Source organism: Cannabis sativa, chromosome 7 (assembly GCF_029168945.1).
Source record: "Cannabis sativa cultivar Pink pepper isolate KNU-18-1 chromosome 7, ASM2916894v1, whole genome shotgun sequence".
Classification (NCBI taxonomy): Eukaryota; Viridiplantae; Streptophyta; class Magnoliopsida; order Rosales; family Cannabaceae; genus Cannabis; species Cannabis sativa.
The window spans coordinates 20,421,868-20,446,065 of record NC_083607.1 but is presented as its reverse complement, the minus strand read 5'-3'; the positions used below and the strand labels follow the sequence as shown (position 1 = coordinate 20,446,065).

Sequence of the window (24,198 nt, the reverse complement as noted above, 5' to 3'; positions counted from 1 at the left end):
TCGCCCACCTTGCCCTTACCCTTATCCTTATGAGGATATGAGGTCTCGGCCTTTGTTTACTTTTGGGCACATTCCTCAGACATCACTTCCACTGAGAGTTCATCATAAGATTTTGCCAGATCTCCAAACTTGTAAAGCCCGCTTAGTTAATTTGGAAATTATCAGTTAATTATGAAATTATTTATAGCTATTTAAATAATTTATTATACTGTTATTTATGTTATTCAGTAGCTTGCATATTTTGCATTTCCGGTGTCCGGTATTTTGGAACTCGGCGTTTGGTTCAGTAGAAATCACAACTTAGTATGTTAGTAAATTGGGAACGGGTTTTAGACATTGGGAATGTCGGGAATGGCCGGGAATTTAGAATGTCCCAAAAATACCCCTTTAGTGTGAATTATGTGGGTTTTTGGTGGAGGGGCAAAATGGTCTTTTTGCCCCATTAGTATTTTGTCTTTTGTGATTTAATGAAATGGGAAATAAGTGTTTATTTGATTAAATGTTGGCTGAAATGAGTTTATGATAAGTGGTTTTATTCATTATTTTATTTTACAAGCTTTGCACTTAGAAAAAAAAATTACAAAACTTTCAAACTCTCTCTCTCTTTTCCTCTCTCTCTCTCGGCTGTGCATGTGGGTGCAAAGGGGTGGATTTTGCTTTGATTTTTCTAGAGGATTCTCATTCAAAGCTAGGCATTCTTCAAGCTAGGTTAGCTCCTTTTGTTTTCTCTTGAATTTGATTGAAATTTTGATGAAAATATGAGGATTCTTGCATGATTTTGATATATGGTTGCTGCTGTGATTTTGTATTAATTTATGTGGTTTAAAGCATGTTAATTGAAGTTAAAATGAGCTGTGTTGAAGCATGTTAGATAGGTTATGCAAGGCTTTAAGTTTTCATGTAAAAAGTTATGAGTTTTTGAAAGAAAAGGTTCAAATTGTTGCTGTGTTGTTGCTGTAGTTTCTAATAGTTTTCAGAGGTGATTATATGCTAGTTTGAGTAGAATTAACTAGGTTTGAATGCATGTTTGTGGGTTTTGCTCAAGTTTGAGTTTAGAACTCAAAGCTTGAGCTTTAATGGTGAATTTTGTTTCTGTGGTTTCTGGGTTAGTTTGTTGCCTTAGATTTGTTCTTTGGGGTGTTTAGAGCAGGTCTGGAAAGTTTGGAACCAATTGGGGTTGAATTGGTCGAGTTATGAAAAATTTGGTTTGTCGTCGCGAGGAACCGGAATTCCGGTTGTGCATCCGGAATTCCGGATGAGGGTTCTGAATTTTCCAGAACCGGAATTCCGGTTGGGCAACCGGTCTACCGGTCGGGGAAAATTCAGGGACCCTAGTTTTTCTCATTTTTATGTTTTAGGGGGTATTGCCATGCTTTTTATCGATAGGGAAAATTTTAGTTCCTAGTTTAAGTCCCCGAGAAGTGATTTAGCGTGTCACTTATAGCGTTGTGATTTTTATGGTTTAGGAGCCGATGTCAATCCGCTCGGCTTCGGTTCCGGTCGAGTTGACGGCACACCCGAAATCGGAATCCGAGGTAAGATTAGTATAACAAGATGCATATGTAGATTACATGTTTAGCGTGCATGTAGGAAGCCTGCTAGATTACATTAGTTATGTATATAGGCTTCGAACCATCCAACCCTGTCACGTCGGTACAGTGCCGGAGTATGACCAACGGCGGAGTATGACCGGTTCGACCGATCAGCCGACATTTGGTTGGTGGTTCCGTGCTATTGACCTATCCGTCGGTACAGCCGGAGTATGACCAAGAATGAGTATGACCGGTTCGACCGATCAGGAGGATACTTGTCAATAGTACCGTCCCTATGAACGTTCAAAACTCAGTACCATGTTGGACATGGCAGTAGTGGCTCAGTACCATGTTGGACATGGCAGTAGCGGGACTCAGTATCGTGTTGGACACGGCAGTTAGTATTATGTATGGGTATTATTATGCTTTTCTTACTGAGTCTGTCGACTCACAGTTTACGTTTATGTGTAGGTAAAGGCAAGGCTATAGCTGATGGACCGTGAGCGAGCTTATGAGATTGTACATGTCGGGGCGGTTAGGCCTGGAGCGTACGATCCTCGGGACAGCAAGGCTGAATTTTTGTAACCGGTCATTAGTCGACCTTTATTTTATGTAACAGTTAAACAGTTAAACTTTTTGTAAATATTTTTATAATCGGGATCCCGAGTCTTTTGTAATACTGTTTTATAAGTTTAATTAAAAAGCAAAATTTTAATTAATCACGTTTTTCCATAAACCTCGTTGATTAGCAACGAGCTGCAAAGTACGTTTAAAAATCACGTAATTCGCCTAAGTTAGTTAGGGTGTTACAATTTGGTATCAAAGCCGCCAGGTTGTCTTCCGAAGATCGTCACGACATGTACAATCATCATCTGCAGTTAGCTCGGTTCACGGTTCAGTAAGCCTTTATTGCTTTAGTAGTTTATTTTATTCAGTTATGAAAAAGAAAAGCCTGTTAGGAAGCATGTTAGTAGCCTGATAGTAGAATAGGCGCATGTTTCGTTTTTAATTTCCAAATTAAGCGGCATTAGTAAGCTCTCCTTGAATACGACCTGATATGCCAACTCTTGGTTTCGCAGGCGGTTCTAACTAGATGGACGCCAGGCGGACTACCAGGAGTCAGGGCAACTCCGTAGGGTCGAACCAAGGACAGGGAGCTCAGTTTCCCCCACCTGCCAGGGGCCGAGGTAGAGGTCCCCGAGGCAGGGCTCGTGGCCGGGGTGATGAGAACCCGCCACAGGCTGCCTGTGCTCCCCGGCCCGATCAGGGAGCCCCGAACTGGGAGTTACGGTTTGCGGAGATGCAAGCCCGGATCGAAGAACAAGACCTCGAGATTCAGAGGTTGAGACAGCAGGGTGCTCCTGCAGTTCCAGTGCCTATAGTTCCAGTGGCACCTGCCCCTGCTGCCCACGCCGAGATAGTGGTGGCGGCCCATAGATTGGAACCATTGTATGAGCGGTTCCGGAAGCAAGCACCTCCGGTATTCCTGGGAGGTCCGGATGTAATGAAAGCCGAGCAATGGCTGACGGTGATTACCAAAATCCTGAATTTCATGGGTGTCACCGGTAACGACAGAGTGGTGTGCGCCACGTTTTAGTTCCAGGAGGACGCTTTGGTATGGTGGGACATGGTGTCTCAGATCCATGACGTCACCACCATGACCTGGGAAAGGTTCCAGGAACTCTTTAATGCAAAATACTACAATGAGGCGGTCAGAAGCGCCAAGAGGAAAGAGTTCGTTCACCTGACCCAGCGGGAGAACATGAGCGTCACTGAGTATACTACTCAGTTTGATCGGTTGGCGAGGTTAGCCTCGGGAATTGTGCCGACCGACTTCAGCAAGAAGGAGAAGTATCTGGACGGGTTGAATCCCAAGATCAGGCATGACCTAATGATCACCACCGACGACAGCACCACCTATGCTCAGATGGTGGAGAAGGCACTGCGAGCTGAGGGCGCAGTTGGGTGCATGTCAGAATCAGCCAGTACTCCGGTGAGTGGCGGAGCTCCTACCCCTCCTGCATCAGGCTTTAGCAGGGGGAGTAGTGGTTCGGCCATTGACCAGAGGAAGAGAGCACCCACTGCTTCCGGTGGCTCGAGTCAGAACAAGAGGTTCCGGGGGAACCAGAACAGAGGGAGTCGTCCTGGTGGTACTGAGACCCGATTCTCCTATCCCGAGTGCCCTAGCTGCAAGAGGCACCATCGGGGCGAGTGCAAAGGTCAGGGATGCTTTCATTGTGGCATGCCCGGACACTTCAAGAGGGAATGTCCCCAGCTCCGACCAGAGGCACCGCGAGCTCCAGCGATACCCACTCCAGCCAGGGTGTTCGCTATCACGCAGGCTGATGCAGATGCCAGCCCATCAGTAGTCACAGGTCAGCTTTCTATTAGCAACTCACTATATTCAGTGCTGTTTGATTCTGGGGCTACACATTCTTATGTAGCGGCCAGAGTCTTTAGTAAATTGGGTAGACCCTATGATAGATATGAATCAGGGTTTGGAACCCTGTTACCTGGCGGAGAATTGGTTATCTCCAATAGGTGGATTAGGTCTATGCCGATCAGGATAGATGGTAGAGAGTTAAGCGCTGATCTGATAGAGATGAGCTTGGTCGAATTCGATATTATTTTAGGAATGGATTTCCTATCTAAATATTCGGCGAGCATTGATTGTAAAAGGAAGATGGTGGTCTTCCAACCGGAAAGTGAAGAACCGTTTGTATTTGTGGGTTCAGTTCAGGGATCTCGGATCCCGGTGATCTCGGCTATGTCAGCGAGAGAATTGTTGCACGGCGGGTGCTTAGGGTTTCTGGCCGTGGTGGTGGACACCACTCGGCCAGATACCATTCGGCCAGAGGACATCAGAGTAGTTCGGGAATTTTTGGACGTTTTTCCCGAAGAACTTCCAGGGTTACCACCTCAGCGGGGGATTGATTTCGTGATTGACTTGGCACCAGGGGTGGAACCGGTTTCCAAAGCCCCCTATAGGATGGCTCCAGCTGAACTTAAAGAATTAAAGATTCAGCTCCAAGGGTTGCTTGACATAGGGTTCATTCGGCCCAGTGTATCACCTTGGGGAGCCCCGGTTTTGTTCGTCAAGAAGAAGGATGGATCTATGAGGATGTGCATCGACTACAGGGAGTTGAACAAGCTGACGGTGAAGAATAAATATCCATTACCTAGGATCGATGACTTGTTCGATCAGCTTCAGGGGAAGACGGTCTTTTCTAAGATTGATCTCCGTTCGGGTTATCATCAGTTGAGAATCCGAGAGGAGGACATTCCAAAGACGGCTTTCCGCACTAGGTATGGACATTACGAGTTTTTGGTTATGTCATTCGGACTAACCAATGCTCCTGCAGCATTCATGAACCTGATGAATAGAGTATTCAAGGATTTCCTCGATATCTGTGTGATTGTGTTTATCGACGACATCCTCGTGTACTCTCAATCAGAAGAGGAGCATGAGTTACATCTTCAGATGGTACTGCAACGACTTCAAGAACATAAGCTTTACGCCAAGTTCAAGAAATGTGAGTTCTGGTTGTCTCAGGTGTCCTTCCTAGGGCACATTGTGAGTAAAGATGGGATCAAGGTGGATCCCGGGAAGATTGAATCCGTCAGGGATTGGCCGAGACCGAAGACAGTGACAGAGATCAGAAGTTTCTTGGGATTAGCTGGGTATTACCGTAGGTTCGTGGAGGGGTTCTCCAAAATTTCAATGCCCCTAACCGAGCTTACAAAGAAGAATCAGCGATTTATCTGGTCAGATAAATGTGAAGCTAGCTTTCAGGAGCTGAAGCAGAGGTTGATTACTGCTCCGGTGCTAGTTTTGCCTTCGGACAAGGAGAAGTTCGTAGTCTATTGTGACGCATCCAAACAGGGTTTGGGGTGTGTATTGATGCAAGCCGATCGGGTCATCGCTTATGCCTCCCGTCAGTTAAAGGATTATGAACAGCGATACCCAACTCATGATTTAGAACTGGCCGCAGTGGTTTTTGCACTGAAGATTTGGCGGCATTACCTTTATGGGGAGAAGTGTGAGATCTATACCGACCATAAAAGTCTCAAGTATTTCTTTACTCAGAAAGATTTGAACATGAGACAAAGGCGTTGGTTGGAATTAGTGAAGGACTATGACTGCGAGATCCTCTATCATCCCGGAAAAGCCAATGTAGTGGCTGATGCCCTGAGCAGAAAGGGTCCCGGGCAAGTAGCTAGCATGGTTCAGATCTCACCTCAGCTAGCAGAGGATATGGTTAGATCCAGCATTGAGTTTGTGGTAGGTCAGCTTCACAACTTGACGCTGTAATCTGATCTGTTGGAAAGAATAAAAGTCGCTCAGATGACAGATCCGGAGTTAGTGAAAATCCGAGATGAGGTGTTGGCTGGTCAAGCCAAGGACTTTTCAGTGTCAGATAGTGGGATGCTTTTGTATAAAGCCAGGGTTTGTGTTCCGAACAGTGTAGAACTGAGAAATGAGATCTTTGAGGAGGCTCATTCTACCTCGTATTCTCTGCATCCCGGCACCACCAAGATGTACCAAGATTTGAAACCGTACTTCTGGTGGAACGGTATGAAGAAGAATTTGGTAGAATTCGTATCGAGATGCCTCACGTGTCAGCAGATTAAGGCTGAACATCAGAGACCAGCAGGGTTGTTGCAGCCTCTAACCCTACCAGAATGGAAATGGGAAGATATTACGATGGATTTTGTGGTCGGGTTACCTAGGACCACGGGTTTGTATGATTCCATCTGGGTAGTGGTGGACCGATTTACGAAATCTGCTCATTTTCTGCCGGTTAGAACAACGTTCACAGTGGATCAGTTGGCAGAACTGTACGTCAGAGAGATAGTAAGACTTCACGGGGTACCGAAGTCTATAGTTTCGGACAGGGATCCGAAATTCACATCCAAATTTTGGCAAAGTTTGCAACGGGCAATGGGTACAAAGCTAAAATTCAGTACAGCATTCCATCCTCAGACAGATGGTCAGTCCGAAAGGACAATTCAGATATTGGAGGATATGTTGAGAGCCTGTGTTATGGACTTTGAAGGCTCATGGAGTAAGTATCTACCGTTGATAGAATTCTCTTACAACAACAGTTATCAGAGTACGATAGGGATGGCTCCCTATGAACTGTTGTACGGTAGGAAATGCAGATCCCCTATCCACTGGGATGAGACAGGGGAGAGGAAATACTTAGGTCCAGAGTCAGTTCAGCGGACCAACGAGGCAATAGAGAAAATAAAAGCTAGAATGCTTGCCTCACAGAGCAGACAGAAGAGTTACGCAGATCCGAAACGCAGAGATGTTGAGTTCCGAGTAGGGGACCATGTGTTTTTACGAGTATCTTCGATGAAGGGGATTAAACGTTTCGGGAAAAGAGGCAAGTTATGCCCTAGATTTACAGGACCTTTTGAGATTCTCGAAAAGATAGGTCAAGTGGCATATCGGTTAGCATTGCCTCCAGCCTTATCAGCAATTCACAACGTATTTCATGTCTCGATGTTGAGAAAATACGTTTCAGACCCCTCTCATATACTCAGTTATGAGAGTCTTCAGCTTCAGCCAGACATGACCTATGAGGAACGGCCAGTGCAGATCCTGGATAGAAAGGATAAAGTCCTTCGGAATAAGACCATAGCATTGGTCAAGGTTCTCTGGAGAAACAGCAAGGTGGAGGAAGCCACCTGGGAGCTAGAGTCAGATATGAGAGCTCAATATCCAGAGTTATTCAGGTTAGATTTCGGGGACGAAATCCTTTTAAGGGGGGGATAGTTGTAAAGCCCGCTTAGTTAATTTGGAAATTATCAGTTAATTATGAAATTATTTATAGCTATTTAAATAATTTATTATACTGTTATTTATGTTATTCAGTAGCTTGCATATTTTGCATTTCCGATGTCCGGTATTTTGGAACTCGGCGTTTGGTTCAGTAGAAATCACAACTTAGTATGTTAGTAAATTGGGGACGGGTTTTAGACATTGGGAATGTCGGGAATGGCCGGGAATTTAGAATGTCCCAAAAATACCCCTTTAGTGTGAATTATGTGGGTTTTTGGTGGAGGGGCAAAATGGTCTTTTTGCCCCATTAGTATTTTGTCTTTTGTGATTTAATGAAATGGGAAATAAGTGTTTATTTGATTAAATGTTGGCTGAAATGAGTTTATGATAAGTGGCTTTATTCATTATTTTATTTTACAAGCTTTACACTTAGAAAAAAAAATTACAAAACTTTCAAACTCTCTCTCTCTTTTCCTCTCTCTCTCTCGGCTGTGCATGTGGGTGCAAAGGGGTGGATTTTGCTTTGATTTTTCTAGAGGATTCTCATTCAAAGCTAGGCATTCTTCAAGCTAGGTTAGCTCCTTTTGTTTTCTCTTGAATTTGATTGAAATTTTGATGAAAATATGAGGATTCTTGCATGATTTTGATATATGGTTGCTGCTGTGATTTTGTATTAATTTATGTGGTTTAAAGCATGTTAATTGAAGTTAAAATGAGCTGTGTTGAAGCATGTTAGATAGGTTATGCAAGGCTTTAAGTTTTCATGTAAAAAGTTATGAGTTTTTGAAAGAAAAGGTTCAAATTGTTGCTGTGTTGTTGCTGTAGTTTCTAATAGTTTTCAGAGGTGATTATATGCTAGTTTGAGTAGAATTAACTAGGTTTGAATGCATGTTTGTGGGTTTTGCTCAAGTTTGAGTTTAGAACTCAAAGCTTGAGCTTTAATGGTGAATTTTGTTTCTGTGGTTTCTGGGTTAGTTTGTTGCCTTAGATTTGTTCTTTGGGGTGTTTAGAGCAGGTCTGGAAAGTTTGGAACCAATTGGGGTTGAATTGGTCGAGTTATGAAAAATTTGGTTTGTCGTCGCGAGGAACCGAATTCGGTTGTGCATCCGGAATTCGGATGAGGGTTGGAATTTTCCAGAACCGGAATTCCGGTTGGGCAACCGGTCTACCGGTTGGGGAAAATTCAGGGACCCTAGTTTTTCTCGTTTTTATGTTTTAGGGGGTATTGCCATGCTTTTTATCGATAGGGAAACTTTTAGTTCCTAGTTTAAGTCCCCGGGAAGTGATTTAGCGTGTCACTTATAGCGTTGTGATTTTTATGGTTTAGGAGCCAGTAATCCGCCGCTCAGCTTCAGTTCCAGTCAGGTTGACCACACCCGAAATCGGAATCCGAGGTAAGATTAGTATAACAAAGTATGCATATGTAGATTACATGTTTAGCGTGCATGTAGGAAGCACCTTTAGATTACATTAGTTATGTATATAGGCTTCGAACCATCCAACCCCGTCACGTCGGTACAGCCGGAGTATGACCAAAGAAATGAGTATGACCGGTTCGACCGATCAGGCTGACATTTGGTTGGTGGTTCCGGGCTATTGACCTATCCCGTCTGCAGACAGCCGGAGTATGACCAGCAGCCGGAGTATGACCGGTTCGACCGATCAGGAGGATACTTGTCAATAGTACCGTCCCTATGAACGTTCAAAACTCAGTACCATGTTGGACATGGCAGTAGTGGCTCAGTACCATGTTGGACATGGCAGTAGCGGGACTCAGTATCGTGTTGGACACGGCAGTTAGTATTATGTATGGATATTACTATGCTTTTCTTACTGAGTCTGTCGACTCACAGTTTACGTTTATGTGTAGGTAAAGGCAAGGCTATAGCTGATGGACCGTGAGCGAGCTTATGAGATTGTACATGTCGGGGCGGTTAGGCCTGGAGCGTACGATCCTCGGGACAGCAAGGCTGAATTTTTGTAACCGGTCATTAGTCGACCTTTATTTTATGTAACAGTTAAACAGTTAAACTTTTTGTAAATATTTTTATAATCGGGATCCCGAGTCTTTTGTAATACTGTTTTATAAGTTTAATTAAAAAGCAAAATTTTAATTAATCACGTTTTTCCATAAACCTCGTTGATTAGCAACGAGCTGCACAGTACGTTTAAAAATCACGTAATTCGCCTAAGTTAGTTAGGGTGTTACAAAACTCATTTTGTAGACGCTCTATCATTTTCTTCATTTTTTTGGTGAGCCTCCTCTGTTCAACCAACTCTGCCTAAGTTGCCTCTAAGTCTTTGGTCACTCGCAGCAAGTTTGGGTAATGGTCATAGTAATAACCATCCTTGTAATACCCATCTCTGACATAGTTGTTGCCATCACCTTCTTCATATCCTCCTTCAAGGTTTTTGCCATCATCAAGGTCGTCAAACACGTTCTCAGTGTCCTCCTCTCAGTTTTTGGCGAGGGTCGTACCTTCCTCTCTGACACCACCTGTCAGGAGGTCAGAGGCATGGGACCTGGCCTCCTCCATGACTATGTCTAGCAGAGTTTTCTTGCTGGTGTTCATTCACGTATTCACCATAGTTGAAGTGAGGCAACAACTAATAAACTTTTCTCAGCTCTCAATGAAAGCACCAAAATATTTACCTAGATTTTTGAAAACCAATTAAAGAGCTTAAGGAAATGCAACATATTAAACAAAAAAAAAAATATTTTCTATGTTTTTCAGGCGTTAATGATCCTTCATCCACGAGTGAGAAGTATTAGCCTTCTTTGGCAAATGTTTGAGTATTAAAAGTGTTTACAATAATAATCTTTGTATTCCTTTTGGTTCTCTTTAAGAAGAAAGCTCTCTAGGAAATTTAGCAGATTCTATAAGTAAAAATTGTTCACCCTCTAAACATAAAAATTGAGGTATTATTTATAGGCAAATGAGTGGGTAAGAGCATACCCTTTACCCTACTAGTGTTTCTTACTCACCACGCAAAAAAAGGTCAAAAAACACTACAAGACCATCTAACTATTGGTTTGGTAGGTAGCTCTTCTATCGTGTGGTGAATAATTCATGTAGCCTATCACGTAAAGATATGAACACATGTTCTTCAAAGGTTTTTCCTTTAAAAGCAATATATATCCCAGACAAGTCGTTGGACAATAAGCACTACAGAGGCATGTACACGCATAGCCCCAGTCTGACTTAGTGACAGGATCTAACTTGATGTCAGACGAGGTATAACTATCTGGTGTAGTTCTGTACTAGGCCATAAGGAGCTTCCAGAAAGTCCTGCCAAGGCCTTCCTGGGATAGCCAATTCCTGATCATCCCAAAATCCTCGTGCTTCCTATTTACCTCCAAATAGCAAAAGCATCAGATTAGATCTTCAAGAATCATTCTATCCTTCGTAAGGGAAGCATTCTTCCAAATACTTGAATATCTTCCGTGATCCTATCTTCGAAAAGGGGGTATGTGATATTAGTATATGATTTGACGTGGCATCCTTCTGCCACTTCCATATAGAACCCATCCGCGAACAGTGATAACAGAGATATATTGTCATTTATGTTGCTTTGTCAAAGAGAAGTAGAGTTATTTTTATACTTGTTAATGGATTTATGCTATTGGTACTTGATAAAAAAAAATCATTCTTTTCTTTTTAGTCAGTTATGTCAATGATTTGTGTCTATAAAATTCTTTCATTTTGGTTTGACTTATGTCCTTTTTGGTGAGTTATGTAAAAACTAGTTTTAATCCTTTCTTTTTTGGTCAGTTATGATAATGTGTTATGTTATTCTTTCAAAGTTAAGGTGGTATTATTGATATCGCCCAATTATTTACACTGCGATCATAGTAGTATACGGAATTTGTTATCCATAAGAAGACAAATCACCACTAAAGATTAATTTAGTAAAAATAAAATTAATGTGATACAAGAAAATAAGAAATAATTAAAATGATGAGATGAGAAAATTGATCAGATAAAGAGCTCATGAATAAGGTAGAAATGTAGTTATGTAAATTCTAATCTAATATTGAACTTAATTCATACACAGTTGCAATTCTAAACTATTAATTACAACGAGGAGATATACACACTAAAAGTACAAATTAATTAATCTTGCATAAATTGAATCTCATTTGTAATTTGAGAACATATCATATTATATATCATAAATTGATAAAATGTCATTATTGGCAGAATGCAGTAAACGACATACAATATAATAAATACACTAAAATATTAATAGCCTAATTTACATAAAAAAAAAAAAAAACATGACTAAACTTATATAAAAGATACTATTGAATTTAGAAGAAAAATTAGAAAATAAAAAGTAATTTAATAAATGAGATATGAAAATGAAGTACAAAAATATCAATATCAATAATTAAAATAAGAAGTACAAAAACTACACTCTAACTTCACCAATATTACTAATCTAGTTCACTTATTTTTGTCACATAAAATAAGTGAAACTAAAATAGCAACAAGAGAAAAATAACCAAGCCACAAAGTGTATTTTTTCTACTAAAAAATTGGATGTCGTTACACTTAATTTGGCTCTCTATAGAGAAATTACGAGCCAAATATGGTACAATATTTAGTGGGCTGGAACGCATGATGGAGACTATGTGCGTCAATTGGTAGTTGTGAAGGAGTATTTGATATGTTATGTGTGCAAGAGAATAAATTCAGCTTAATGACATGGCTCTTAAACGTGGCATTATGTAAATGATGGCTTGAAAGATGCTACTCTCACTTGGACTTGGAACTTTCAAAGGGATGAAATGAAAGTGGCCTTGCCTTGCAACGTGGGGGTGGTCTGGTGATTGGAGAGAGAACTTTGTCTTGGCTCTTGTTGGAGAGTGATCCATAATTAGCTATTGGGTTGAATATAACACCGAGCCCAATTGCTTTATTGAATAAGATTAGGCTTAAATGTTGAGTCGAAATGGGCTCAATTTGTTGTACTCGTTTTTATGATTGCTTTTTGGTATTTCTGTCACAAATTTTTATAAATCTTAAAATTAACAGAAAATTAAATTAAGTTAAATATTTCTAAGTTAGATAATTTTTTTATATTCAAACTCATGAAAATAAATAATTTAACTCTATTTATTCATACAATTAAAAGGTTAAAATATACAAATTTGAGCATTTATCACATGATACAATACTTTACCATTATTTTCTTACTATTGTTTCTATAGAAGCTTATAACATTATTTCAGTCAATTTAAGTGTGACTTTGATGATTTCACAGTTAATGATAAAATCTTTATATTGTTTCAAGTAACTTGTTATCGTGTGTTAGTTTTTAATTTGTAATTTTATGAAACTAGTTTCTTGATCTTAGATTTTTAATTAGTTGTCTAATGTAATTGGTTTTGTAATTTAATTTTATATGTCATTTGTTAAGAATTTTTATGTCGTATATCTTATTTTTTTTAAGTAATTAATTCTTATTGATATAACTAGTTAATTTAAATTTTCTTTATGTAGCTGATTTTTCTGTGTCAGATACTGAATTAGTTGTTTGATACAACTGATTTTTTATATTTATTTTTATAATACATTTGTTAAAATTTCTTATATGGTATGGCTTTTTTTTTCACAAATCTTTCTTTTTTAACCAATTAGTTTTACTTTATGAAAAAATAACTTATTTTTATGTTCAAGATTTTATTGTTTAGTGTAAAATGTTTCTGTTATTTAATTTGATAAGATATTTGTTATATGTATTTTTTATTAAAATTAATTTTAGTTTATGCTCATTGTTTATTATTCAAAAGTCTAGAAACTGGTTTTGGTATATGTGTTGTTTCTTTAACTTGATTTATTGTCATTGTTTACATGGTTGTTATTTTATGAGATTTTATTTTTTATTTTGTATTCATTTTTTAACAGATAGGAACAGACTCTAATTCTAAACATCCAGACCTTGGAAGGTTGATCCTTTTAAGAAAATTAAAGTAAGAATCAAGCAAGAAGCAGGTGAAAAGAATGTATGTATACTACATCTGTATAAAAATTGATTTTAATGCTTTATTTTTTGTTTAGTTTTTGATAACGGCTTCTCATTCTTCTACTTTTTAGTTTGCTTTTATAAGGCTAGGAAAGATGAAACAGAAATTGCCCCCAAGAATAAAAGTACTGTAGGTGATAATGGTATGAAACATAAAGAAAATATATGTATTCCGTCTTTCAAAATTGGTTTAGGTTTTTATATCTGTTATAAAATAATATAAAATTATATAAAGTAGATGAGAAGAAAGAAAAAGAAGAGAGAATAAGAGAAAGTAAATGAGAATTTCTCAGTTGTTTATTTCAATGGGGTGAACCCCTATTTATACAAATACAAGAGTCAAATATTAAGAAACTAAAAAAAAAGAAACTAAGAAAAAGAGGAATGCTGATTACAATTAATGATAATAAATAAAAGATTTGGACATCCATATAATAATTAATATTTATAACACTCCCCCTTGGATGTCCATAATAAGTGACTTATTAAAAATCTAGCTGGAAAACTTGATCAATAAAAAAAGAGTATAGTGTAAACTAACTCCCCCTCATTTAGGCATTCGTGGAGATCTTCTAATCGACGAATTTCGATCTTGTCTGCCGTCTTCTCAAATGTTGATGTTCGTAATAACTTTGTGAATAAGTTTGCAAGATTGACACTTAATTGAATTTGTTCAACACCAATATGTATTTTCTTGAAATGTATAAAGAAGAATTTGGTGAAATGTGTTCTAATTCTATCTCCTTCAATGTACTCTCCTTTTAGTTGAGCGATGCAAGCAGTATTATCTTCGTAGAGAACTGTTTGTTTTGATACTTCTTTATAGAGTGCAATCAATTTGTATCTTGAATATGCTATGTCAATGATCTCACTCCCACACATTCTCTACTTGCTTCATAAAAGGCAAGTATGTTAACATGATTTATAGTTGCCTCGTTAAGAAACTTGCCAGGAAAACTCAGTGGGACAAAATCTAAGCTAGGGAAAAAGAATACAATATATATTTCATATTCATAATTATTTGCAAGTTGCCTCGTTAAAAATCTTGCCAGGAAAACCCAGTGGGACAAAACCTCCACTAAGGGAAAAAGAGTGCAACATGAATATGTCTCCCCCTCATACACATATGATCCACAATTCTTTTGGTGATAATATATCTCATAAGATTATTGTTATCACTTTTAAAATATCACCATATACTATCTATGATCATATATTTTCTATAACTCTTCCAGAGTATGTGTGGACTTCTAAATTTTAGATGAGGAGTTCGTGGAACATTAATCTTTATCCAACTAATTGTATTATTCATGTGTGTACAATCTTGTTCATACTAAAATTTAACATTTCAAGTAGATATGAACATAACACATTAATGATAATATAAATTTTCATTTGTGACAATGATGGTACTCCAAGACCATATCTTTGTTCCATCTTGTTGTATGATCTTAATTTCCATATCAAATGATCATATATCTATAATTCTTGATACATGTGAAGTACTTCAAGACTTCAATACTAATGATCAAACTTTATACATTTAATATTTCTCGATATACAAAAGAAATAAAAGTTTGTTCTTCAATTAATCAAAAACTCTTCAAAAGTCTATCACAACGTATAATTTACGAATTTATACTGCATAGACAACCATATGTATTTTTCAAACAATAATTTACTTACATGTCTTTATTTCATACAAAGATCTTTGTCATATAGTGCGCGCGACTTAGAATTTATATCACTTAAGACATGTATTAAATTCTTCTAGAATTTTTAGATAAGGCTTATGTCAAATTTTCACTATATTAGGAGCTCCAAATAAATAACTTTTTGTTGCAACATTTATGTAATGCTTATAAATCCTCATAAAATATATTGCAGGCTATAATCAAATCATGATTATATTTTCTCAATATATTTAAGTCTTACTTCAATCAATCTCATGTCTATGCAAACTTTGTACAACAGTTCATTATGTACAAATATATATATGCAAATTTCTCATTAAAAATATTTATTTGCACACCCTACAAGTCTTATTTCACTTTATGTGAGTAAATTTGCTTGGATTGCGTCATAATATTTTGGCCAAAAATCAAAATGTATGTCGATAATTCTCGACAAATCTAATACCATGATCCTTGCTATCTCATGTTAGTTTATTGCATATGCAAACATTCAACATCTATTGTCGACAAAAATTTCATTATATGATAATTTCCTCCCATATTGACATAACTTATAGAGATCTCTTGAAATTACATATTTTTCAAATATGTTTATCATTTATAGGTACCTATATAGAACCACTTCATGTGTTATGTCTAACTTCTTTTGGGAGTCTCTTCTTGAGTACCGTTTCCATCACGGCTATCATTTTTAAATCATCAATACTTTATAACATTAAGGTATCTCCATGAGTACCTCTAGATTTAACAACTTCAGGATAAATCAAATGAATATTTATTAATAATTTCTACATTTTTCATTTACGCTTCAGGCATTTTCAACTCATTCTATCTCAATTTTGAATAATATGCAGTTGGTATATATTATTTTAAACTATATCGTTCTTATATACTTTGTGCAAGGATCATTTTTCAAAAATTATCATTGATCCCAACTGCTTCTCTCCCCCTGATCGAGAGAATTTTTAAAAATTGTGATATCTAATATTATTAATACACATGTAGGGATTTCAATATATCACAATGAATCAATATTTATTTAAACTCATATATACAATATGACATTGAACTTCAGGTTCAATAAACTTCAAGTCCAAGTTCAATACTTATGAACTTAATTTATTTCTAAGAATGAGTCATACGTGTATAATTAGAAATACATAAATTTCCAAATTTTATAAATGCATGATCATATAATCTTATCACATCGATAAGAAACTATACAATAAAAATCTAACAATGACTCAAGATTGTTAAAGAAATATAATTTAAATATTTTCTATGTGCAAATATATGCACATTCTTCTTTTGAGCCTTATAAATTAACAATGAGAAGAATCTTCTGGTTCTTCAACAAAATTTAGTGAAATCCTAACTCAATTCATGAACTTCAAGTTCACTATAATTTGTATATCAATGAAACTTTCATAAGGTAATGTAAAATCACTACAACATATAAGTAATAATTACAAGTTTCATTTTTATATACACGAATAATATAATTATATTATTCTCCAAAATATATACACTCTTCAGGAGTCACTATTATGTTTATCAAACTTTATATTTCTTCAGAAATCACTATCATCAATTCAATGATGTGTATAATTTAAAAGATACATGACAACTTCATCATGTTATTGTAATGGTCAAATAGATATAACTATTATCATTCATTTTTCCTGGTATCTTTTTAACAAGTCGTCTAATTTATTAATAGACTATTCATCAGTCTAATAATTATGACTTGATATATTATATATTTAAATGTACAACTAGTACATATAATAAGTTATTTCTTATTACTTTCATAACTAGATAAAAGTTATACATCTAGATACATACAAAGATATTTTACTACTCCAAGTAGCGATTGTATGTAAGACTTTTTCAGGAAGCTTTTCAAATAATCATTTTGTGATTCTTTATCACTTTGATTATATTGGATCACTAACAAATATTAGTAAATTATATATCCACTTCTGGGAATATGCAAACTGAATTAAATAGTAACTGCATATATACATATCTTGTACCAACAATAGTTTAAAACTATTGATTTTAAGAAATAATAAAATATGTATATATTAATTTACTTCTGGCATTACCAATATATGTGAAATCTATATTCTTTGAAATAGAATTTCATGTCTATTCATTCTCTTCAAGGAATGATATTTAAATATTCTAAATGTACAATAAATTTGTACAATTCACATTCTATTAAATAATCAAATATACTTTTATCTTGATTATAAGTGTGTCCGTACTACAGATACGCGACCATTATTATTCAATTCCAAGTGTGGTTGCAGCTTAAATAGTTTAACTAAATAATTCTAAGTGGATTTTATCTTGATAAACTTTAAAGAATTTTAATAGTTATGTTGTTTCAAAATAGATATATATTCCGCTTTAGCGTGGGGGGTTATTCAAATTTATACTATTCTGTTACCATGCTAAGAAATTAGGTAAAGAGTCAAACCAAAGGGGTTTCCCTTTGGGTTTTGACTCTATTACAATTATATTCTAAAATTGTTTGAGTTTTAAAAATTAAAAGTACTTATTACTTTAACTATCTCATTTGCGGGTTCTTTTTCAGTTTTCCAGATAGAAGCAGTTGCTTTACTAGTAGGTATGCGTTGGGCTCAAGATGTGGGACTTCCCGTGGATAGGGCTTTTTCTGATTTACTTTCTATGGTCTCAACTTTGGAGGGTCAGATAGTGTATTTCAACGAAGTGGAGGTTATCTTTTTTGATATTAAAGTCCTATTGTTTAGTTTTCTTGGAGCATCTCTCTCATGTTAGCCACAACTTTAATATTGAGGTTCATAAATTGGCTAAGCATGCCTTTAGGATAGACAATAAACTTTCTTGAATGGAAAAAATTCCCCCACCTATTGTGTAACTTTTATTACTTTTTTTATTTTAACCTTTAAAAAAAATTACACATATATTAATGTAAAAATAAGATAAAATTATAATTTAAAATAAATGTAGAAGCACAATTTTTCTTATTTTTTTGGAACCTACTTGAAGAGGCATGAGCGTAGATCTTTCTTAGCCCTGAAATCGGTAGCAGGCTTAGGCTTCATCTTAGACCCTCTCAAAGTCTAGGCCAACCATTAGTAAGTCACGTATTCTGTGTGTGCGACGAGAGTGACTATAAAAATTGAAGGTGGTCCAATTTCCCATGTCAAGAATTTAAAGAGTTCTCCGATTGTCAACTTGGCCTACACAATAGTGGACCCAAGAACCGGAGTTATTCAGTGTCTGCAAATCAATAAAGAGAGAATGTATCATGGCCGTTGGATCATTTTCTTGAACAGATAAACATGAACCGACATTTCCCTCTTGGGGTTGGCATTCATAATAATATTAATACTGGAGTTGGTATTGGTGAAATTTACGTTTACTATTTATTACTGGTTTAGTGAAGAGAGTAAAGAACACTGACAATCCAAAACTACCCTCTTGCCGCGCCTATTGAGTATTTGAGTACGAGTCACATTTACGATGTTCTCTTCACTACTAAATCTGTCTCCAACTCACTATAGACAAGTCGCATTATAACAGAGTAAGAGGTAGTTAAGTTGTTCATTTCACTGCTTTTATTTTTTCTTCTTTTTTTTTTTAGGGTGTACATTTCACTGCTCATTGGTTATCAAAACCAAATCATTGTACAATAAATATCTCCACATTTGAACCAAAATTCACTATTTCTAGTACAAGTTACCACTAACTAAATTGATGCTTCAACCATATTTTCCTTCTTAATGTCTTTATCAAGAGACATGAGCAACTGTCACCAAGTAGAAAATGACATAATAATAATATCACCACAAATAGAGGGAGGGAGGGCAATGGCATAATAAGCCACACTGACTTGGGCCAACCTTGCTTAACTAACAACCTTATTAATTGATCTACAGCTGTATATATGTATTTTAATCTTTTAATAGGCCCATCCACTGTTATAATTGCTGCCAAAAAAACAGTGTGTGCATATCTACATACAATCTCCTAGCACAGCACAGCTAGCTAGCATGGCTAGTGAAAGTGGGCTTATGTAATCCACCAAGGTTACATTTTCAGAATCTTCTTTCATATCATATTATCGTGCATGGAAAATATACAAATAAAAGTAAATAAAATAAAAAATGGGGTTTTCTAACAATAGTGATTACCAATGACGAACAAGACAAATTTCAGTGTTTCTCTGTGAAATCACAATCACTTTCATATCGAGCCAACAGCCTAAATATTCGGGTAGATGAAATAAAACTTTCACATTTAATTTACAGTATAGTTGTAGAACATCAACCAACTACCATCACAATTATAATTCTCCCTTTTTTTTTTTTTTGCACTTTTTGTTTTCCCTAAGTTCAAATTAAAAAAAAATTCTCTAATCCTTTCCCCTCCCTCACAACTACTTTCAGAAGAAAAAAAAAAACCACCAATTTGATTGAGAATATAAAAGCTCAAGATACTTAAAATAAAAGGAAAAACAAAAAAAAAAAATATAATATTTGTGCCTAGGCTACACTGCCATGATCGGAGGTGTCTTCATAATAGTAAGGGGACAGTTTGCCGTCCTTCTTGGCTGCCTTGATCTCGGCGGCACCACCAACTTCTTGAAGCAATTTCACAACCCTTCTCATTGAGGGTCGATTGATCGGAAGAGGGCTAGTGCAAAGCAGCCCAATATTGAGGACTTTGCACACTTCTTCCTTGTAACATGAATCCAGTTTAGAGTCGATGATATGGTCAACTCCTTTCTGATCTAAAGTGGTACAAACCCACTTAACCAAATCCTTTTCCCCAAAATCTGGATCAACTGGGAGTCTACCAGTGACTAACTCCAGTATAACAACTCCAAAGCTATATATGTCACTTTTTTCATTCACTCTTAGTGTGTATGCATATTCTGCAACAACAACAGTACAACAAAAACAGAGCATAACAGTTAGAAGATATGAAATTTGAATGACAATTACTCTAAAATCGATTGAGAACTGATTTTGGCAATGAAGAGAATGAGTTTTAAGTTAACTAACCAGGAGCAATGTATCCACATGAACCAGCTATGACAGACATGGACTTAGGCCCTTTCCCAGATAAATCAACCACCTTAGCAACTCCAAAATCGGCCACTCTTGCACCAAAATCGCCATCCAACAAGATATTATTAGATTTCACATCTCTGTGTACAATGGGAGGAACACAGTCGTGGTGAAGATAGGAAAGTCCCTCTGCTGCATCAACAGCAATTTTGAACCTTGTCGGCCAGTCGAGCAGACCTCCTTTACTGCTGTGAAGCAAATCGCCTAGACTACCATTAGACATGTACTCATAAACCAGGAGTTTGCAATCCCTAGTTGTGCAACAGCACCACAATTTAACAATACTCTTGTGCCTAATCTTCCCCAAAGTCTCCACCTCTGCTTCAAATCCATCATCTTGACCCCCTCCCTTTTCGAGGTCATCACTTTCGCAGTCCTTTTTCACACCTCCCCAGAGCTTTTTCACAGCTACGGCCTCACCATTGCTAAGAACCACTTTGTAGACTTTCCCGGAACCGCCACTGCCGATGACATTATCTTCATCTAGACAATCAAGAATCTCATACTCACTGAAACCCAGTTTGTGGAACGACATTAATGTCCATTTGGACTTGTCTATGGCTCTCTTTGCGTTCTTGAATTTCCTGTACTTCAAGTAAAACAAAACGACACCCACCACAAAGACTAAGCTTGCGAGAATGAACATGCTTCTAAGAACCCAAATGTAACCTTGGCTCTTAGCCTCAGTACTATTATCGCATAAGCCTTTTAAGCTTCCACAAAGGCCAGGATTGCCTATAAAACTGGTTTTGTAAGTGGCCTTAGCTAGTGAAGGAGGAAGATCACCGGAAAGACGGTTGTTCGATAGATTGAGCAGATTGAGTTTCAGATTCTGAAGCCCAAAAGGGACTTCTCCAGAAAATTGATTGTCTGAAAGATCAAGATAATTAAGCACAGCCATTTTCCCAATTCCACTTGGGATTTTCCCGGAAAGTTTGTTGTTTGCTAGATTTAATTCATTGAGCTTCTTCCATGATTCGATTTTGGTTGGAAAGTGACCAGAGAGCTCATTGCTGTGAAGATCCAACGTTGCGAGCTGTGGAAGACTCACTATACTCTCTGGCAGAGGACCACTAAGACCATTGTCGTAACCCAAAAGCTCCACAAGATTTTCAACCCACCCGATCTCTTCTGGGATTGGTCCGGTGAAATTGTTCTTCGAGATTATAAGAAGGGAAAGGTTCGCCGCTCCGGCAATGGTCTTCGCTATCGACCCAGAAAGTTTGTTCTCCACTAGTTCCAGCAAATAAACACGTGGGAGTCCCCAAACACCGGCCGGAACTTCGCCGGATAACTGGTTATGTCCTAAACGAAGCCGAACCAAACTCTCGCAGTCGCCAAGACTTGCTGGGATTTCGCCGGAGAACGAGTTGTCTATCATCAGAAGCTCCTCTAACTCGCTTTTTTCGCAAAGGGTCTCTGGAATTTCGCCGGTAAAGTTGTTGCTAGAAACATCAAGCCACCGTAACGGGGAATTCTTGCCGAGATTCTTTGGAAGCTCTCCGGTGAGGAAGTTTCTGAAAAGCCTTAGCTCGTACAGTGCCGGGGAGTTGACAATGCTCTCCGGTAACTTTCCTTGAAAGCGGTTCTCGTAGAGATTAAGGCTTTCGAGGGACAAATTGCAAAGCTCCTCCGGAATCGTCCCAGACAACTCGTTCATCGACGCATCAAGGAGCCTCAATGCCGTTAAGTTCGACATTCCTGGAGGCAACTCGCCGGACAACGAGTTATTGTAGAGCTCAATCTGAACCACACTTGACAAACCAACGAGGGAAGATGGGATCGGTCCGTGCAAGTTGTTGATAGCCAGGTCCAAATCTTTCAACATCTTGAGTTGACCCAACGAGTCAGGAATCTCACCCACCAAATTACAGTCCGTCAGCCACAGAACCTCAAGATTCGTAAGGTTGCCAAACTCCGGCGGGATCCGACCCGGTAAAAATGGGTTGTAAGAAAGGTTAAGCATTTTCAGACTACTTACATTCCCAAAAAACGGAGGTAAAACGCCGTCAAAAAGATTATAAACAAGGGATATCACCTCAAGCTTCTGAAACCGGCCAAAACTGACCGGAATCTCACCTGAAAAGTTGTTTCCAGTCAAGTCCAAGTACTTAAGCTCCGGCAAGTCAGCAAGCGAGTGGGGCAGAGCACCAGTGAGCAGATTCTGAGACAGGTCGAGATGACGGAGAGACTGACACGTGGAGACATCAAGGGGAAGAGTAGAATTGATAGAGTTGTTGAAAAGAGAGAGAAAGGTAAGATTTTGAAGCCTACAAACGACTGTTGGGAAAGGTCCGGCGACGTTGGCGTTGGAGAGGTCAACGGAGTTGACTGAACGAGAGGAGGAATCACATGTGACGCCGCGCCACGAACATGGGGTGTCATCGCGGTCATTCCAGGAGGAAAGAGCCGAGTCAGGATCATCAAGAGAGGTCTTGACTCGTTGGAGGTAGAGACCTTCTTGGTTAAGACCAAGTGTCAAAGGAGAAGAGATCAATAGAAATAAGAAGAGAAGCATTTTGCTTTTTTATTTCTTATTCTTCTTCTTCCACTCTTTTGGTTTTTCTTGGCTTAGGCTTCTAGAATGGGAGGTTTTGGTGTGAACATAATAATAATATGATAAAAGAGAGCAAAATATGACAGAGACAGCAAGTTTGAGTGACTTTGTGTGACACTCTTAGTGTTGTTGTGAATCTCTGCTTGGTGTGTGTGGGTTTTTGTGCTTAAGACAACTCAGAAAACAGTGTGAAAGATAGAGCTTTTTCTTTTTCTGTGAAAAGAGAGAGAGAAGGAGAAAGGAAAGGTTTTAACTTTTTTCGAAGTGAGTGAGAAATTTCTGTTGTTTATATATAGAACGGTAGATGAGATGAAATAAAATCATAATTAATACTTGGAGCCAAAAAGGGAATTACCAATTAATACTCCCCCTACTAAATGTAATAATTCTGCTTAAAAATAAATTATGTACTATGTTTGTTTTCTAGTGTTTATTAAAGCCTAGAAAGTTTATTTTTTATGAAAAAAAAAAATATGTTAGAAACTTTTATGAACTCTTCTTGTATAAATATAGTACGAATAGGTTTGTAGATATTTAAAATAATAATTAAATTTATTTTGTTACAATTTAAAAATATATAATAAATTAATTTTACTCACATTTTGTTAATTAATTTTTTGATTTTGCTTTATTAGACAATATTGTCGTACATGGATGTAAAAATATTGAATCATATATAAGAACATAGGCTACTCCACTTGTTGACCGAGATTTTCGGCAACCAATAAAATAATAATAACTTAGAGAGCTGTAAGAAATTAGCAGAGAGATTTTTTACGTGGTTGGGGCGTTAACGAGCCTTAGTCCACGAGTATGTGTATTTATCATAGTATTTAATACAGAGAATGTTCTTGGTGAGTTTTTACTCTTATAGTTCTTATGGAACCCAGAATTCTCGACCCCTCTTTAATGAGCTTTGAAGGGTATTTATAGTGTTTTTGTGGGGTGATCCCTAAAATTAAGGTACATGCCTTTCTGTAACTATCAGTAAAGTTATGCATTCCCAATGAATATATCATGGGTAATGCATGGTCAAATCCCTAGGTGCTGTAGGGATTTTATGAAGGTAGTCCTTAATCCCTTTTGACTGATGTGATTCCTCACAGAGTAGCCGTCACTAGACTTTATTGATCATAGCCTAGTAGGTACAAATTGGGGGTTGTGTCGTCAGACTTTATTGCGTGTGGCAGTTCCAATACGCTTCCTCCCATGCGACATTAAATGCGAGATGACTGTTCAGATGGAATCTGACACCACCCGGAGGTTCTTTGTGGCCATCTTGCTCTCCGGGAGCACATGAGGCTTACATGCCTTCTCCGGGAGGCATGTTCGAGATAATCCTTTGCTTTCAAGAAGACTTAGCTGTTTTATTTAAATGCTAAACTCTTCCCATCCACGTGTCATCATCCGGTTGGTCCACGTATTTTGGGCAAAATCAGGGGCAACATTTACCCCCCAAGCCTTGTTTACT

The 24,198-nt window shown here is 37.6% G+C and overlaps 1 protein-coding gene across 1 annotated transcript; it reads right to left on the bottom strand.

Moving 5' to 3' along the window:
* Positions 1-19,238: 19,238 nt before the first annotated feature.
* On the bottom strand, positions 19,239-23,295 carry LOC115698231 (receptor-like protein kinase HSL1). The gene is made up of 2 exons (XM_030625430.2): positions 20,105-23,295; positions 19,239-19,974 (listed from the first exon to the last, which is right to left on the bottom strand). The coding sequence occupies exons 1-2, from the start codon at positions 22,686-22,688 to the stop codon at positions 19,583-19,585; spliced, it is 2,976 nt and encodes a 991-aa protein (XP_030481290.1). The 5' UTR covers positions 22,689-23,295; the 3' UTR covers positions 19,239-19,582.
* Between the last annotated feature and the right edge of the window lie 903 nt (positions 23,296-24,198).

Coding starts and splice junctions, on each gene's coding strand:
- LOC115698231 (XM_030625430.2), bottom strand. CDS start 22,688: ATGCTTCTCTTCTTATTTCTATTGATCTCTTCTCCTTTGACACTTGGT. Junction 19,975..20,104: donor ATGTGGATACATTGCTCCTG/GTTAGTTAACTT, acceptor TTGTTGTTGCAG/AATATGCATACACACTAAGA.